The 17,763-nt window shown below is 41.7% G+C and overlaps 1 protein-coding gene across 2 annotated transcripts in view; it reads left to right on the top strand.

Annotated features, from left to right (window-relative positions):
* Positions 1–2,690: 2,690 nt before the first annotated feature.
* The window catches only part of LOC131693615 (coronin-1C-like), a 177,577-nt gene continuing 162,504 nt past the window's right edge, over positions 2,691–17,763 (top strand). The window contains exon 1 of one of the 2 annotated variants that reach the window (XM_058981558.1): positions 2,691–3,645. In XM_058981558.1, the coding sequence (XP_058837541.1) occupies positions 3,406–3,645 (240 nt within the window). In that variant the 5' untranslated portion in view covers positions 2,691–3,405. The remainder of the gene's footprint in view (positions 3,646–17,763) is intronic. The other variant, XM_058981560.1, reaches the window with a different exon arrangement.

The raw sequence follows: 17,763 nt of genomic DNA on the forward strand, positions 1-17,763 counted from the left end.
AATCACCACCAAACTATAGGAAGAACCGATGGTTAAATTGGTATAGCACACCAAAACTTACCACAATCTGACTTTCATTAAGACTTTATGTCAGAGAGGTAAATAAGGACAAGTCTGTCTATGCCAGGATACATGCTGGTGAACTCGGGTGATTCGTAGTTATGCTGCCTAAGCTCGATCCTTATCAGCAGAAGGCAAAAGTTAAGCCCGTTAGATATTAAGCCTGTTCTAATGACCCTGCCACTTTTAGTTTTCCGATCTGTATACTTCATATCCTTGCTCTCACTTGAGTACTATGGCTCTAATTTTCATAACTTTCTCTACCCAGTAATCTCTAGCTAATTGACGAATGTCGTTAAAATGTAAAAAAGTTGTTTGGTAGTTGAATCACAGACTAACAGACATAACACTATGAGGGAATTCCCTCAAAAAACATCGATCCGGCAATTTTCCCAGAACACTAGCTCCACCTTTTATTCACAGTCCCAATCACTCATTTACTGGTGGGTTACCCCTCAGGTTTGGGAACAATTTTTCACTAGTGGTCTATCCCCCATATGCTTGTTCATATGCCAGTGGCGCCATAATTTCAAATGTGGCCACAGTCCCAACTACAAATATATTTAAAATGACCGTTAAAGCGGGCGAAGCTTTGTTTTTGAGTGTTATGTCTGTTAGTCTGTGGTTTAATTATAATGATAGGAATATAACAGTATTATTTCCATTGGTGTTACTATTTGTGAGTATTACTGGAATAGATTGAAAATAGTTCAAAACATTCCTAGAATGGTATTTATTTATACGGGTGTGTTTTCACATAAAAGCAACGATTATTTTTTGATAGATAAGAACCAAGAAGTGAGTCGCTTAGAACGATGTGCCATATACACTATATTATTAACGAAAACACGATATAAGAATACGATCCACAGTAATACACAATCATTTCACTCGTTATCACATGTGTGGCACCCCAGTCAAAAAAGGCGGACGAACATGGTCAGGCGATTTAAATAGTTTGACGTTTGACTCAACTCGCCTGTGCTAATTGCCCCTTGGAACAAATGCGATTTGCGAATGCGATTTAAAGGCAATTTCAATACTTAGACAAATTTTCTGGCGGCTAAAATGGACTTGATTGTTTTTTGCGTTTTTCAAACATGGCGGTTCATGTTTGGCTTAAGTATAAAATTGTGTTTTTTTAATAATTGGCTTGTTCTCGCTTGTATTTTGTTTGTCTAGTGCACTTCATTTAGCCATCGAATGTTGGAAATTGTGGAGTCGTTTGTAAGTTTTCGCGTGTTTCAAACATGGCGGTTCATGTTTGGTTTTAGCTTTGGTGTTCTTACTTGTATTTTGTTTGTCCAGCGCACTTCATTTAGCCAACGAATGTGGGTAAATTGTGGAATTGTGTGTAAGTATAGAAGAACAATATCCCCGACGTAAAGTCTTAATAAACGTCAGATTGTGGTAAGTTTTGGTGTGCAATACAAATTTCACCATTGATTCTTCCTATAGTTTGGTGGTGATTAACTATTTTTTTAAAATTTTCGTATTAGGAAATTAGTGGCGATTAAATGGCGCGTTCCGTGAGCAATTTAAGGGCGGGTAGGGCGGCAAATCGCTCAAATGTTGCAATTAAGATCGTATTTGCCGGAAAACTGAAGGGCAAGTAGCGCATCTGAGTTGGCAAATAGCTCCCGTGCATCCACCCGTGTTTTTGTTTTCTGAACACAATGGCACTTCGTGGCACATTGCGGCACATCCCGAATAGAAATGTACAGCAACAAAACTATGAATTTCGCTGTGACAGTACAGCAATTTTTCAATAATTTACAGTGAATTCTAGTGTTATGCTACAATATAAAAACAATAAACTTTGACGTTTCTACAGTAAATTTCAATGTAAAATCGACTTTTACGGTATAAAAGGGGGGTGGTTATGTATCTTAACACTAAAAAATCGATTTTTTCCATACATTTTTCTCACGTAAACAGTAAAATTTAATGTGAATTTACTGTATCGGTTTTTTGTTGAACAATAAAATTGATTGTTACTTGAAATTTTATTGTATATCGAGAACAGTGCGTCAAACAATTATGAAACAGTAATAACTATAATGTTTATTGTTTTATGATTGTTTGTTTGCGCAAGCACAACTCTATTTGTGCTAAGACACTGACGACTGACCCCTTGCCAAGAACTTTAATGCAAAAAAAAAACAAGAATCATGATACACCCTGTTACGACCAAACAGTGACTTTGCGTGAACTAATGAGTTAATCTGGTGAATGATAGCTAGGTGAGATGAGAAGGTATGCTGTGACGATGAGAAAGATGAACTCGAACTAGTGCGAGAGAACGATGAGCGGCGCGGCTAGCCGGCGAAAAAAGAAGCAGAGATGCCAGATTTGCAGACAAGTCTGCAAATTCGCAGACTTTTAATTTAAGCTGCTGATTTTTTCGATGGCGCAGATATTTGCAGATTTTTCCGTTTGGTTGCAGATATTTGCAGATTTTTTAGTTTGGTTGCAGATATTTGCAGATTTTTGAATATAAAGGCTTTTGGTTACACTAGCTTTCCTCACATTTTTTGTTCTTCCCAGACTTTTAAAATTATTACTGCAGACATTTGAAAACAGTACCTGGCATCTCTGAAAAGAAGATTCTTCCGTCAGTCTCTTGAGATTCGTTGACCTGTTCGGTGCTGTTGGTTCTGCGTTTGTGTAGTTTTTCATAAACAAAAAAGTGTATCTATTGTGCTCATCGCATTTTTCCTCCCTCTGTTACCGCGCTATCGTCGTCAGCCGGTGGTTTTCACTGTGAGAATTGTGTACAGTTTGTAGGCTTAGCAGTTCAGGCGTTTGTGCAATATCGTTGTTTTGTTCAGCACGTTCCCTCGTATTTTGTGTGCTGTGATTATTCCGCTGACTGCAGAAAGCTTGAAATTGTATCAAAACATAAAGCGACGAAGAACAGTTCAGTAACAAGTTGTTGGCGATATAAATCCGGTAAAACGCAAGGCGTCAGCCTTCCGGAATCAGTGTTATTTCATTATCAAGTATTATAAAATTGATCACTGTTAGTTTTTTGAATAGTGTGTCGATTTTCCACAATTTTTATATGTAAGCTTATGTAATTTTCTATTAGTTTCAATTTTTACTTACCTACTTCTCAAACCGATCCGTTCATGTGCTAAAAAAGTTCTTTGTTCCAAATGGAGTGTAATAATAAGCGATAGAATAATAATACATCCAAACCGTAATTTGTCCTTGAACTTATATCCAGACGATAGAAGGCACCACAAAAATACAAAACAAAACATTGCGTGTTTCCCGTTAGAATCAGTGTCTATAGGGAAAATTCTCTACTCGTAAGGCGTAGTTATTGGCGCGGGTGTGAAGATGGGTGGAGAGGATAGTGTTCATCAAAACGACAGCATTGGCAAGCAAGCTTTGACCGGCGATGAAAAGCTTTTGGCTCTGAAGCAGCAGCTGGTGAAAAGACCGTTGCCGGATGAGTCCGGAGGAGGAGCGGTAACATCAATCACGAGTTCGGCTGCGATCCCAACCGCTGACGGTGGTAACGAGAGCAGCAACAATAGTCTGGTTGATTCGCGAGGTTGCGCCAAGCCGGTGAAAAAGGTAAGATGTGATTAGGTTTTTTATCTTGTTCACGTAGGGGAAATTTGTGTAAATCGATTTATCGTTTTTGAAAATAGCCAAATTGCAAACTATCTATTGTCAGATAATATGAACCTTATTAAATTTAGGATAAGACATCGTAAGGTATAGCTTTGGGACAACATTCATGGTTTCTGTCTCAATTGGTGTCATTGCGTTTCTTTCGAAACAATGTACACATAGGAGACAAGCGAGTAGAAATAAGATGATACACTGAGCTTTTTTTAATGACACGGGTTAGACACGATACCCCGCGATTTCTTGAATTTTTGATTATAGAGGTTTTATCCTGATGACACAATGTTTTTTGTCTTATTCGACAGGTTATACTTTGAAGAATACTCAAGTATCGCAATATAGCTATTAATAGGTAGTATCCCTAAGTTTTGTCGATATTTTGTTGTTTACTTTTTGATTTCTACGTAATAACTATCTTACAGTCTTTCGTAATTCTAAACTCTTCCTAAATGTCGTTTGCCATTTTCCTATTATTCCATTGCAATGTTTTTACCGAACTGCTACAATTTCACAATCATCGAATAGAACATGAAAAAATCTCATAATTTATGCTGCATCTTACAGCCTCTATACCGTCGTAATCAACTCCAGCAGAAGCGCGCACAGCTGACTGCCCAAAATGGAATAACACGCGCAACACGTGTGAAACGTTTTTTTGTACTTCTCAGCGCAACTCGAAGAAGATGGACGTGCATGCAAGAAGCGATAAAATTGCAGGCAACGAAACAAAGCCAGAAAAAAAATAAATCCAACACAAAAAACAAGATACGGCGATGCCTTGATCTCTTGCTGAAAACGAGAGAAGTTGAATGAAAAAAAAACGCCCGAGGAAGGAACCCGTAAATCGCACATTAAATCGAAAGATAACATGCATTGCTGACGTCTTTTCACCCGGATAGTTAAAACAGAAAGCAGTTCAAGTGTAGTCACTGTTATAATGGTTTACTAGTTGAAAAAAAATGCTAGAGGGTTACTTTAGCGCTCCGGATTGAATCCATCCAGTACTGTCATTGCGAAACGAGCTTAAGGGGTATTACCATAACAAAATTTTGAAATTTGTTGTTTATTTTATTCTAAATCAACGTAAAAGGTCGGCTTATTTATCTAAACTATATTATCCAGCGGGATGTGAGCCGTTGTTAGTTAATAGATCCCTTAGATTGTTATAAACAATTTTTCCCAAAAGGTATCTTTTGAAATGTGTAAATTGTCTTCACATAATGTTTTTGAATCCGTGCGTCGTTCTCAACAAACTTCTTGTATACAAGGCATTAAAACATTTTGTTTTCTTTAGTTTCAGTGTAAATTTAGAAAATGGCATTTCCAACTGCAAAGCACCTTCTATTTTGATTGTTGATTATTATGTTTTATTTATCTGAGAAACAATTCGGTTGTTTATAATGGTGTGGTAATTTGACTGAATCAACACTTGCTTGCATTTTTCGCATCTATACAAACGTTTTCGTCGGTGGTAAGTTTCCTCTGAAACTCGAACTGAAAAATAGTTGAGTTCCCAACTCGTTCTACTATACGAGTAGCATGACAGAACTTCCGCTTTCTAAGGCAACGTCATAACACACCAGTGAGATGTTCATATTCATCAGCATTGCACGCCACCGGAAGACGGTATTTTTGTTTTGATATACATACCAAAATAAAGCAATGGGTACATTGAAACCACATGCAAGATGGGATCATTCGCTTGCGGAACGCAAAAGGATGGAAGTAAATGTTGCATGTTCTTTCCTTTTTTTATTTCGACTAATATGTAGTCACATGTTTTTTTTTACTTTTTATCGACATTCAAATAGCTAAAGATTACCGAGTAGAGGAAGTTATGAAAATTTGGAGCCATAGTACTCAAGTGAGAACAAGGATGTGAAATATACAGATCGGAAAACTAGAAGTTGCAGGGTCATTAGAAAGAGGCTTAAAATCTTACAGACGAATCTTTTGTCTTCTGCTTGTAGGAGACGAGTTTAGGCAGCATTACTACGAATCGCTTAAGTCTGCCATCATGTCTCACTGCAAAGACAGACTTGTCCCTCTTTATTGGTAAACTTGAGCGATTCGTAGTAATGTTACCTAAGCTCGACTAGCTGTGAGCTAGCCTGATATCTATAATAATTTTAGAATTGGGTAGTAGGACCACAAGATAAGTATTTTTAACACTCAAATCAAGCTACAACCTAGTCTTTCCCTATATTGAGTCGTAGTACCTGCAACAGTACACTCGCGGGCTGTACCTAGCTTCAACCTCTTAGGCTCAGCTTCGCCGGACCGCTGATCGCGATCTCGATCTTCTTTCAGATGTCCCGTGTATGAATATATATCTATACATATATGCATACCTGTATACTTACGCACATACATATACATATATACACACTCATAAACCATGGGGACAGCAGGGACAGCATAACGAACAAGTGCAACAGCAAGTACAACCGCAACAGCAGCAGCGAGAGCAGCCTAGCGAGGCCATACAGAGCACGAGTGGCGACATACCAACTGGACGCCAAGGAAAGCTAGGATTTCAGGTGCGCACACCGAAACCAAGAGTTACCCAAGAAGACCAGCAGTCTGGGTTACCTAAAGTGACGAAGTTGAGGCAACAAATTGAAGAACTCTACGAATTCGTGAAAAGCAAGGGCAACGTGCACGGAAAGATCAAGGATCTAGTGATTACCATCAAATCCGCCGTAGCAGCAGCCGAATGCGAACAGGTGGCGTTACTAGAGCGAGCTGAAAACGCGGAAAAGGCGCTGAAGTCCACAGCGATAAAAGAAGCGGATGCCTATGAGACACCGAAGGATGACCGGTATTCTCGTTGTGTGAAAAGAATAAGGGAAACGCCAGGAGAGGAGAAGGAAAGAAGCCCAGGAAAGTCGGTGAAGGACAGCGAAAAAGCCGACAATCGCAGAGTGAATGGCGAACCGTAGAAACCGCAGAAGAGAGGAAGAAAAACAGAAAGAAAAGGAATAAAAGAAGAAACAAGACCTTCGGCCATGCCATCAGAAGCAGAGGGGAGACGCTCTAGTCGTCAAAGCAAACTAAGGCGTGACGTACGCCGCGATGCTCAAAAGGGTGAGAGAGGATCCCAAGTTGAAGGAGCTGGGGAGAACATTATAAGAACCAGGCGTACTCAGAAAGGCGAAATGATGTTCGAGCTGAAGAAAGATCCATTGATCGAGAGCTCGGCCTACCGGGAACTTGTGGCAGAAGCGGTGAGAGGAGCTGGGAACGTGAGAGCATTAGTTCAGGAAGCAGTGGTCGAGTGCAGGAATCTGGACGATATCACAACGGAAGACGAAGTGAGAAGCGCGCTAATAGAGCAAGGAAACCTAGAGAGGAGCAGATATCAATAAGATTGAGGAAGGCGTACAGTGGCACACAGACAGCAGTGATACGCTTATCGCTAACCGCAGCCAACAAGCTTATGTCGACCGGTAAGATCAAAATCGGGTGGTCGATGTGCTCGATGCGATTGATCCCTAGAGCCACTAAACAAATGGAGAGGTGTTTCAGATGCCTGGGTTTTGGCCATCAGGCAAGAAACTGTAGAGGCTCCGACAGATCTGATCTGAAGCTGGATGTAAGGCTGTGCAACGAAGGTTCCGCTAGCACATTCCGCAAAGACGGCCGGGAATCCATCATAGACGTAACATTCTGCAGCGCGTCGCTGATGGATAACATGAATTGGCGAGTTAGTGAGCAGTATACACATAGCGACCACCAGGCTATCCACTACACCATTGGTCGGCGGAATTGTACTGCAACGCGGAGAGTGAGGACTGGCGAGCGGAAGTGGAAAATAAAGGACATCGACCTTTTTGTGGAAGCACTTCGTGCTGCCAGCGTCACTCCAATTCCGAGCGTCGAAGAGCTGTCGGAAACAGTAGCGAGGGCGTGCGATGTAACAATGCCGAGGAAAATGGAGCCGAGGAACTACCGGCGTCCGGCGTACTGGTGTAACGAAAGGCTCAGCGTCCTCCGGGCTGCCTGTCTAAAAACCAGAAGACGCTTCAAAGAGCAAGATCAGAGGCGGTCAGAGAAGAGTGTAAAGTAACATTCCGGGCGGCCAGGGCTGATTTTAAACGCGAGATAGTGCTAAGCAAGTCCACCTGCTACAAGGAGCTGTGCAGAGAAGTAGACGCTAACCCCTGGGGCAATGCATATCGTGTCGTTATGGCCATGATCAAAGGTCCAATGACGCCAGCCGAAATGTGCGCTGACAAACTAAAAATTATCGTGGAGGGTCTTTTCCCGAAGCACGACCCAACCGTATGGCCGCCTACACCGTACGTTGATGCAGACGGTGGAAATGCTGGTGACAATCAAGTTTCCAACGACGAGCTCCTTATAGTGAAGCGAAGAAAGCTCCCGGATCGGATGGTATCCCCAACGTGGCACTGAAGACTGCGATCCTGTCGTTTCCAGACATGTTCAGGATAGTCCTACAGAAATGTCTGGACGAAGGCTACTTCCCGGATAGATGGAAGATCCAGAAGCTGGTGTTGCTGCCAAAACCAGGGAAACCACCAGGAGATCCAGCATCGTATCGGCCTATATGCCTGCTGGATACTCTTGGTAAACTTCTAGAAAGGGTCATCCTCAACAGGCTGACGACCTACGCTGAAAGTGAGAACGGACTATCGCAGAGGCAGTTCCGGAAAGGGATATCAACGATGGATGCCATCCGCACAGTCATCGAGAGCGCGGAAAAAGCGTCGAGGCAAAAGAGAAGGGGAAACCGCTACTGCGTCGTGGTCACGATCGACGTGAAGAACCCGTTCAACAGTGCTAGCTGGGGGGCCATCGCCGCAGCGCTACACAGAATGAGGGTTCCCGACTATCTATGCCAAATCCTGTGGAGCTGCTTCCAGAGCAGAGTGTTGTACGAAACGAGCGAAGGGCAGAAGTAAATGCGAGTCACAGCGGGCGTGTAACACTGAAACGGGATGTACGATGGAGTCTTAACGCTGCAGCTGACCAGGAAAGTGAAAATTGTGGGTTTCGCAGACGACGTGTCACTAACGGCGATGGGGGATACCTTTGAAGAAGTGGAAGTGTATGTGACGGAGACAATAAACGCGATCGAGCACTGGTTACACGGGGTCAAGCTGCAGATAGTTCATCACAAGACGGAGATGTTGTTGGTCAGCAACTGCAAAGCGGTGCAGCGGGTGCAGATCGACGTCGGAGGGCAAGTGAGTGCATCGAAGCGTGCACTGAAGCAATTGGGTGTGATAATCGACGTCTACTGTTTCGTTATCGATACTACGATATGGGGTTTCTGCTTGGGGTGTGCATTGAAAATCAAGCGCAACCGTGAAAAGCTAAAGAGGACATTCCGGCTGATGGCCATGCGAGTCACGAGTGCTTACATATTGTTCTTTTTTTTTTTTAACTTAATGTATTCGTAGGAGACAGTATGCGTTATCTCCAGGAAGATCCCCGTCTGCATCACTCTGGCTGAGGGCGTGGAATACTACCAGCGGGGAAATGCACGTAATGCAAGGAGACTGGTCCGAGCAGACTCGTTGACTAAGTGGTAGCAAGAGTGGGACAACGCGGAGAAAGGAAGGGGGACGCACCGACTCATCCCAAATGTGTCGGCTTGGATCCGTAGGAAGCATGAAGAGTTGAACTTCCATTTGACGCAATTTTTGTCCGGGCAGGGATGCTTCCGGAAGTACCTGCATCGGTTTGGACATGCCTAGTTAGCCCAGAGTGTGTGAACGTGCAAGAGACATCGGAACGCGTGGTCTTCGAATGCCACAGGTTCGAAAAAGTTCGTAGGGGTACATCTGGTGTGACAGTGGACAATATCGTTGGAGAAATGTGCCACGACGCGCATACCTAGGACGCTGTCAACAGAGTGGTTATGAGCATACTCTCCGAGCTGCAGAGAAAGTAGTGAAGGAACCAACAAAATCGCCTCATTGGTTAGAACGCCGCCGTAAAACCACAAATCAGGCTTCGGGAGAAATTTCGCCGCCGAGGAACTCTCCGACAGTGCAGACTGGGTCCACCGCCGGGGACCAGTTGAGTAGTACGCGATGTAGCCCCGGGTGCGAGTCGTCGGGCGCCAGTGAACCGGACGTCAGGCTCCACCGGAATCGCTGGACCGACCTCGACACCCTACCGGGTAGCTCGTGAATAGGCTAGGTCACCGCCGGGGTTAGACCGAGTAGACTGCGTCGAATAGGTAGCAGTGGGTCGGTGGGACACCAGTGAACCGGACGCTACGCTCGTCCCGGAATCGCTGGATGGACCTCAGTACCTAATGGCTGGCACGTTGATTAGGCTAGGTCCACCGCCGGGGACTAGATCGAGTAGATCGGGGCGAAGCGGGGAGCCTAATGGCTCACGGAAACGAAAATGTGTACCGGGATAAATCTACCGCTTGGTTTCGAGGGATCCTCTCTCGCCAGGGAATTCTCCGTTGGAGTAGGCTTGATGCATCGTCGGGGACTAGACCGAGAAGTTCACGAACAAGTCGGAAGCTCAACGAGTAAGTGGTACTGAATGGTGCGAGAAGGGAGCTGCGGTGCTAAATGGCACAAGGGAGCCGAGTTGTGGGCTGAATGGCACAAGGAAGCTGGAGGGCCGTCCAGATTGTCTTCGTAGGGGACGAAACCTATGTCGCGACTCACAGCTAGCTTTCCGACTGCCTGCTGGCATGCAGAAATTGGCGGTCTGTGTGGATGGTGAAGAAGTGACGGTGTGTCAAGGAGTGGTGCTGTAATTCTACAGAGAGATAACTACTAAGTAGTTAAATTAGAGTGGGTGCTAAGCACATTAAAAACCCCTCCCCGAAGTAATGCCGTAAGGTGGTGCCGGGTGGAATCAGGTTCTGGGCAAGAGCAGTGGTTTTTAACAGGTCGGCTGGTGGCAGCCCAAACCCGTTCCCTGAGTAGGGTTTTGTACATTTTTCTTGCATTCTTATTCTGATTGATTGGTCAGGCTATTAGCTTGTCTAATCTGTATTATAGTTTATTTATGAACCTATTTTTTAAACCTTGGAAATAATTGTTTTTCCAAATGAATGTTGAGCTTGGTGGCGAAAAGAGATTAACAAGACGAAAGATTTCATCAGGTGCAGCAAGTGATATAAAATTCGTGTTATTTAATGTATTAACATTTTGTACAGAACGGATAGAGTTTTCGTGTTTAGCGACTAAACATTGACTTGAAAAACACTTTTTTTAACTTAATGCAATCACCCAAAAGTTTGGAAACTAGTGTTATCTATAGATTCTCACTTTTAGTTGTTCGAATGTCCAAAACACCATCTACAGGCAGAAATGTTAACTAGTTCCAATATAAAAACCTATGTTACACCGAAAAAAAAACTTCAGGAGAAAGGTTACTTTGGACCCCTCGATGGATTATTTTCATGTTGGTCGCAAATGAAAAGGGACAATTCATTCTTTCATATCCCGAAGTTTCAGAGATGCTGATTTTTTGCGTAAAGTTGTTCTACCAAACCCACCGTGCCATATAATAATGGCGCAATTAAACAATATTTTCTAAAATTTAATCACAAAGTACTGAAAATTTAGCGAGTTTTGCAGTGTATATCATAACTCAAAATCTATACTGGACCAATCGTTTTTAAATTTTGCATTTTTTTTTCACAGGTAACCAGAGGAGCTTTTATTTTTTACTCAATTATTGAATTTTTCGTAGCATTTTAAAACCTACAAATCTTCAAGCTCATTCATCATTTGAAAGTCATTCTTTTCGAAATAATAAAATATTCAAAAGAATATTGCAAATAATTACGGAATATTTTTATTAATACAGTAAAGATTCGATTTTATCAACTTGGGCTTTGTCTACCCCCAATGTTGTCCATCCACGTTTGTCAGCTTCTCGACCCGATTTGGTCAGACTCATATGAAAATCCGTTAGATGAGCTCTAGCAGACAAACGAAACCAAATTCGAGTACTTTTTTGAGTATATTTTTCTTATCTTATAGATGCAATTTATGCAAAAATAAAAATATCACTTTTTCAGATTTTGCACTGCGATGCCCCTCTAAGGGAAATTTGTTCTAAATAATCAGAAAGTGAGGATATATGTAGGAACTAAAGTGGAATATTTTCGGTTTATTAAAAACAAAGAAAAAATACGTCCGGATTTTGTCAGCCTAAAATACACTCAGGGTTGCTAAAAACGGGTCCTCACTGTATTTGTATTGCATAAGTTCGAATGTAACATTCTGAAGGACAAAGTATGTCAAAAAAAAAATTTTTGAAAACAAAGGGTTTGACAGGTTTGGTATATACTAATAACTGTAGATAGTACAAATCGATAATGCTCAAGTCATTTCTATCATTTGTTCGAAACTTTGCATTACTCAAATGTAAATTGAAACTATACCTTAAAACAACAATTTTAATTAAATGGCTAAAGCGCTGCACTGGGTGATTACCAAGATTTGGGAGGAGGAGATTTTACCGGAGGAGTGGATGGAAGGTGTCGGGTGTCCTATCTACAAAAAGGGCGACAAGCTGGATTGCTGTAATTACCGAGCAATCACCCTGCTGAACGCCGCCTACAAGGTACTCTCCCAAATACTATGCCGTCGACTATCACCAATTGCAAGAGAGTTCGTGGGGCAGTACCAGGCGGGTTTCATGAGCGAACGATCTACCACGGACCAGGTGTTCGCTCTTCGTCAAGTACTGCAGAAATGCCGCGAGTACAATGTGCCCACACATCATTTGTTCATCGACTTCAAAGCCGCATACGACACTATCGATCGAGATCAGCTATGGCAGATTATGCACGAGTACGGATTCCCGGACAAACTGACGCGATTAGTGAAGGCGACGATGGATCGGGTGATGTGCGTAGTACGTGTCTCAGGGACGCTCTCGAGTCCCTTCGAATCACGCAGAGGGTTACGGCAAGGTGATGGTCTCTCGTGTCTGTTATTCAACATCGCGCTGGAAGGTGTAATAAGAAGAGCAGGGATCGACACGAGTGGTACGATTTTCACAAAGCCCGTTCAACTACTTGGCTTCGCCGATGACGTTGATATTATTGCACGAAACTTTGAGAAGATGGAGGAAGCCTACATCAGACTGAAAAGAGAAGCCAAGCGCGTCGGACTTGCCATCAACACGTCGAAGACAAAGTACATGATAGGAAGAGGTTCACGAGAAGAGAATGAGAACCGCCCGCTTCGAGTTTGCATCGGTGGCGACGAAATCGAGGTGGTTGAAAAGTTCGTGTACTTGGGCTCACTGGTGACCGCCGACAATGATACCAGCAGAGAAATTCGTAGACGCATCGTGGCAGGAAATCGTGCTTACTTTGGCCTCCGCAAGACACTTCGGTCGAACAGAGTTCGCCGTCGTACGAAGTTGACCATCTACAAGACGCTGATTAGACCGGTAGTTCTCTACGGGCACGAGACCTGGACCATGCTCGTGGAGGACCAACGCGCACTTGGTGTCTTCGAACGGAAAGTGCTGCGTACCATCTACGGTGGAGTGCAGATGGAAGACGGCACATGGAGACGGCGAATGAACCATGAGTTGCATCAGCTGTTGGGGGAGACGCCCATCTGTCATACCGCGAAAATCGGACGACTACGGTGGGCCGGGCACGTAGCCAGAATGTCGGACAATAGCCCGGTGAAAACGGTTCTCAATTGCAATCCGACCGGTACAAGAAGACGTGGCGCGCAGCGAGCACGATGGATCGACCAGGTGGAAGACGATTTGCGGACCCTTCGCAGACTGCGTGGCTGGCGACGCGCGGCCATGGACCGAGTGGAATGGAGGAATCTTTTGTATACGGCACAGGCCACTTCGGCCTTAATCTGTTAATAAATAAATAAACTCTACAATTGTTCAGTTGTAGCCAACATCGTGGCAGTGACGGCATTAGACTACATATATCAACACCTAAACGTAAACCCAATGTTGACCTGTGGGATTCCGACCATACGCCACAGAATAATTCAGAAGGATGACGCGGACCACTCGCCGCCGCCGCCCCGGGTGAGGTTCCATTCGACTGATGACCGTAATTTGACTGGCGGCGGACTGCCTGTGTCGGGTTACATTTGCTTGCCTCACGCGACCTATACTGCAAGCATGAATTATTCACACGCATAGAACAACAACGGTAAAGCTGTACAAGAGCTTAGAATGTTCTAAAGCTGCCACGCAATCCATCGGATGTGATAGCTGTATGTGATTTTTATTTGGCTTTATGAAAAAAGGCAACCATACAAAATTAGACAGCATTATGTAATTGATCAAAGTTTGTTTCATAAAAGAAAGTCAATGCGAAAACACAGTACGATCGTGCTTGAAACGATTTTAGTTAATTTGTTCTGTTTCATTCACTATCTAATGTGCTAAGATACGGTTCTGAAATATACCAAGATATGAAATTATGTTTAATGTATCGAGATATGATGTTATATATCAAGGCCTTAAAAAATATAACAACACCTTTCTAATATTTTTTCGTATCACTTCGTTAGTTTCTGCCGTTTTCAAAATAAATTATCGGAATCACAATTTTCTTTTAAGGCCTTTCGTGAACAACTGATGCTCTACAATTTCAACGAAACAGTAGTAAATCTTGAAACTATTTTGGGATCCAAAATTTTGTTTGGGGCACAAACATCCGGAATAGGTGTATGTAATAAGTTTCTTCCTTGAAATAATGACCATGGCAGGGTTAAAATCAACACGATTCTCACGTTTGTAGCAGGCCATATAGCACACCAAATTGTGCTTTATCAATCAGGCCATAGAAAATCGCTATCGCCCATTTGTTTTCCTCGCGTTTTCTTCCTTCCGAGTACTGCGGTGATAAGATAAATTTCTAACTTCACTAAACATTACCATTCGATCGAGGTGATAATTTGCGATAAATTTAATGCACTGTCAACAATGTCATTAATGCGATTCATGGGGCTATTACGGCGCTGATAAGAAAAAAAACCTCAGTGGAACGTGCCTTCACTTGCACCTTCCGTGGCTCCTAGCTTAGAGGCAGGTTGGTGAAGTAAGCCGTGTTTGCAAAAAAAAAACACATTTCAGTTCATTGCTGACACGTACCACATTCGCAGATTTACTGTTGGAAAATCCTGCATGAGAAATGAGAATCATAATGTGATGTAATCTATCTGCATTAGGAAGCCTTAATTCAAATCCATTTGATACAGTAGATTTTTTCCCCTTTACATTTTTCTACGATCAGGCTGTTTAGCTTTAAGAAATAGTTCCGCTGGACGTGATCCCAGTTAAACTCATTCCGGAACTGGTTCGGATTTCTGAATGGAATCAGTATGGATTACAACTCAAATGCAACAACCGATTCCGACTAAATCGGTTTCAGAATCGTTGTTGCATTTGAGTTGGAATCCATACTGACTCCATTCAGGATTCCGAATCAAATTCCTAATGGTTTGATCGGGATGGTGTGCGGTTTAGATCGAATGAAAATGTTATCGGTTTAAATAGCATTCGCTTGTTGTTTGTAAACTTCAGTAACATTGAAACATTGAAAAGCAGTTTTGCTCTTTGTTTCACCAGTTTTGCTTACAAAAACTAGTAGGGCTAATAACTGGGACTATTAGAATTTATTTGAATACTAACAATTATTATTAGACTTGTTCCAGTACACGCTTCTTGCTTCCAGTTTGCTTCCAGTTGCTCCGAAACAAAAGAAAAATCTTCGGTTTAGTCCGGTTTTGCTTTTAGAAGAACAGTTGCGAATGCAGGAATAATTTCTGGATTAAATATTCGTGTATCAGTTAAAAGTTTGTTCTTTAGACAGAGCATAGAAGCACTGTTCTTAAGGGAAATAAGTGTACACGGAAAAAAGTATTCCCACATTCGTAAAAAATTTGGCATTAATTAAGGAACAATCATGTTTTTACATTACGAAAACAAAATGATGATTCTTGATTTATTCATAGATTTAGGAACATTCGTTGCAGTCCGACTAGACGACGGGAACTCGTGTATGATGCAGTACTCCTTAATCACTATCTGATTTTAGTGGTTGTGAATAACGCGTTTACATAGTCAGAATTGCCTAATTTATTTTCCCTGTGAACCGTTTCACAAAATTTGCAATATTATTCTTTGATCGATTCCAGCTTCGTGATCTGATTCCTGACTCATAATATTTACATCAAAATTTACCATTCCTGTTAGGAAAAATTTCCAACATAATAATTTAAATAGATTATGTTGCGTTTAGTTATACGTTTCAAATATCATGATATTGTTCATATACAGATCCAATTTTATCAGTCCCCGATTTGATCTACTACCGATTTTGTCAACCCAAATTTCCAGTTCATCTTAGTCAGAGCCGTCAATATGGTGCACCCAATCAAACAATAGAATGATAAAAAGCTGTAAATATTAGTCCGCCACAGATTTTTTTTCCATTACCATTCGCATTGAGTCGTTTGGAGCGTTCGGAGCATCGTCTCAAAGGGCTGTACAATATCGAGAAGGAAATATTTGTAAGCTGTACACGGTTGGTGGATTACGCTTGAATCAGTTTGTGTCGTTACGTGCTACTCAGAGGCTATTATTTTCATTTTCTATGGCTGGAAAACAGCATACACATTTTAAAACCCCCGATCAAAGCTCGTTGGTTCCGATTGGTTCCTGCTAATTTCATGCAACGAAGCGCAAATCTTGAACAAAACGAATTGTGATTTTAGTCGAATGCTGCTAGTTCATCTTGTCGGATGCCCGGAGACTGCATAACAATACCGAGAGAGAAGGCGATTATTAAGATGGGGCCGCCTCCGTGGACTGACTGCGCTAGTTAGTTTGTGCAGCTTTGAGCTAGTAACGGGGCACGGTGTTCCTAAAACCGTTATTAACTAAATAAATGACCATAAATTTGGCATACGGCATTCGATAGATACAGTATCCAAGCATCTTCTCAGTGAATTTCAAAATGATCCATCGATGGATTCGAGAGATATGGCGATTTGAAGTTTTATGATACGTTTCATAAGGCTACCCACGGGTTTGGTCCAACCTCTATAAACAAAAAAAATATTTGTCTACTTATTTAGTACATGGCATTCGAAAGATATAGTAATCAAGTATATCCCTTGCAAGTTTGAAAATATTTCATTGACGGAATCGAAAGTTATAACGTTTTGGATGTGGTATGCGGTCATAGATGGGTTTTCTACCAGACTTCAAGCGTGAATCCATGTTTGTCCATTGACTATTTAGATCGATTATACGTGTCGCGGTTTTTAAAGGAAAAACGTACCATTTAATTACATAAATGTAATGAACAAAAGGTGTTATTTATACGATGCACTGAACAAATATGAAAATAGGGTTGTTTAACAAACGTTAAATCTAATGTGTAAATTTAAAAAAAAAATAATAAAAGTTGGAATGTTTACTTCAAAAGGCCATATCTCAATGGTTTGTTGACCGATTCTTATTATTTTTTCATTATTGAACAGGGAGACGTTTCATCGTTAATTTTCATTAAGAAGAATACAAAATAGAGTTGTCTACATAAATAAATAGACAATATAATTGGTCTCAACTATATGTATTATAATTATTTAGTGATTATTTTTGTATTAAAAATAGCGGCCTATAAATTTTTATATACTAGTTGATTGCAATTGCTGTTTACTACAAATTAAGGATATATGAAATGTTAAAACTAACACAGTCGTGATTCGCTGGTCGCTCAATTTTTAACAGGAGCCGCTTTTTAGTTGGACCTCCGCTAGTTGGTCCATTGTCGACATCTGAATGTCAAATTCTCATGTTAAATTCAATTCGACAATAAAACTGACAATAGTTAGAGATATGAGCAGATGAACTTGTACTAATAACATCCCCTTTGATCCCCCTACTAATAACATCCCCCAGTTTTAACATCTGTCAACCCAACCAGCGAATCACGATTGTACAAAATTTCCAACAAAAACCGTATCATAACATAAATTGATCTGAATCAGCAAATACCTTCATATTTTTGAATATATGTATTGAATTTATGATTTTATTTTCCATGAT

The sequence above is a fragment of the Topomyia yanbarensis genome, chromosome 3, assembly GCF_030247195.1.
Source record: "Topomyia yanbarensis strain Yona2022 chromosome 3, ASM3024719v1, whole genome shotgun sequence".
Taxonomy (NCBI): Eukaryota; Metazoa; Arthropoda; class Insecta; order Diptera; family Culicidae; genus Topomyia; species Topomyia yanbarensis.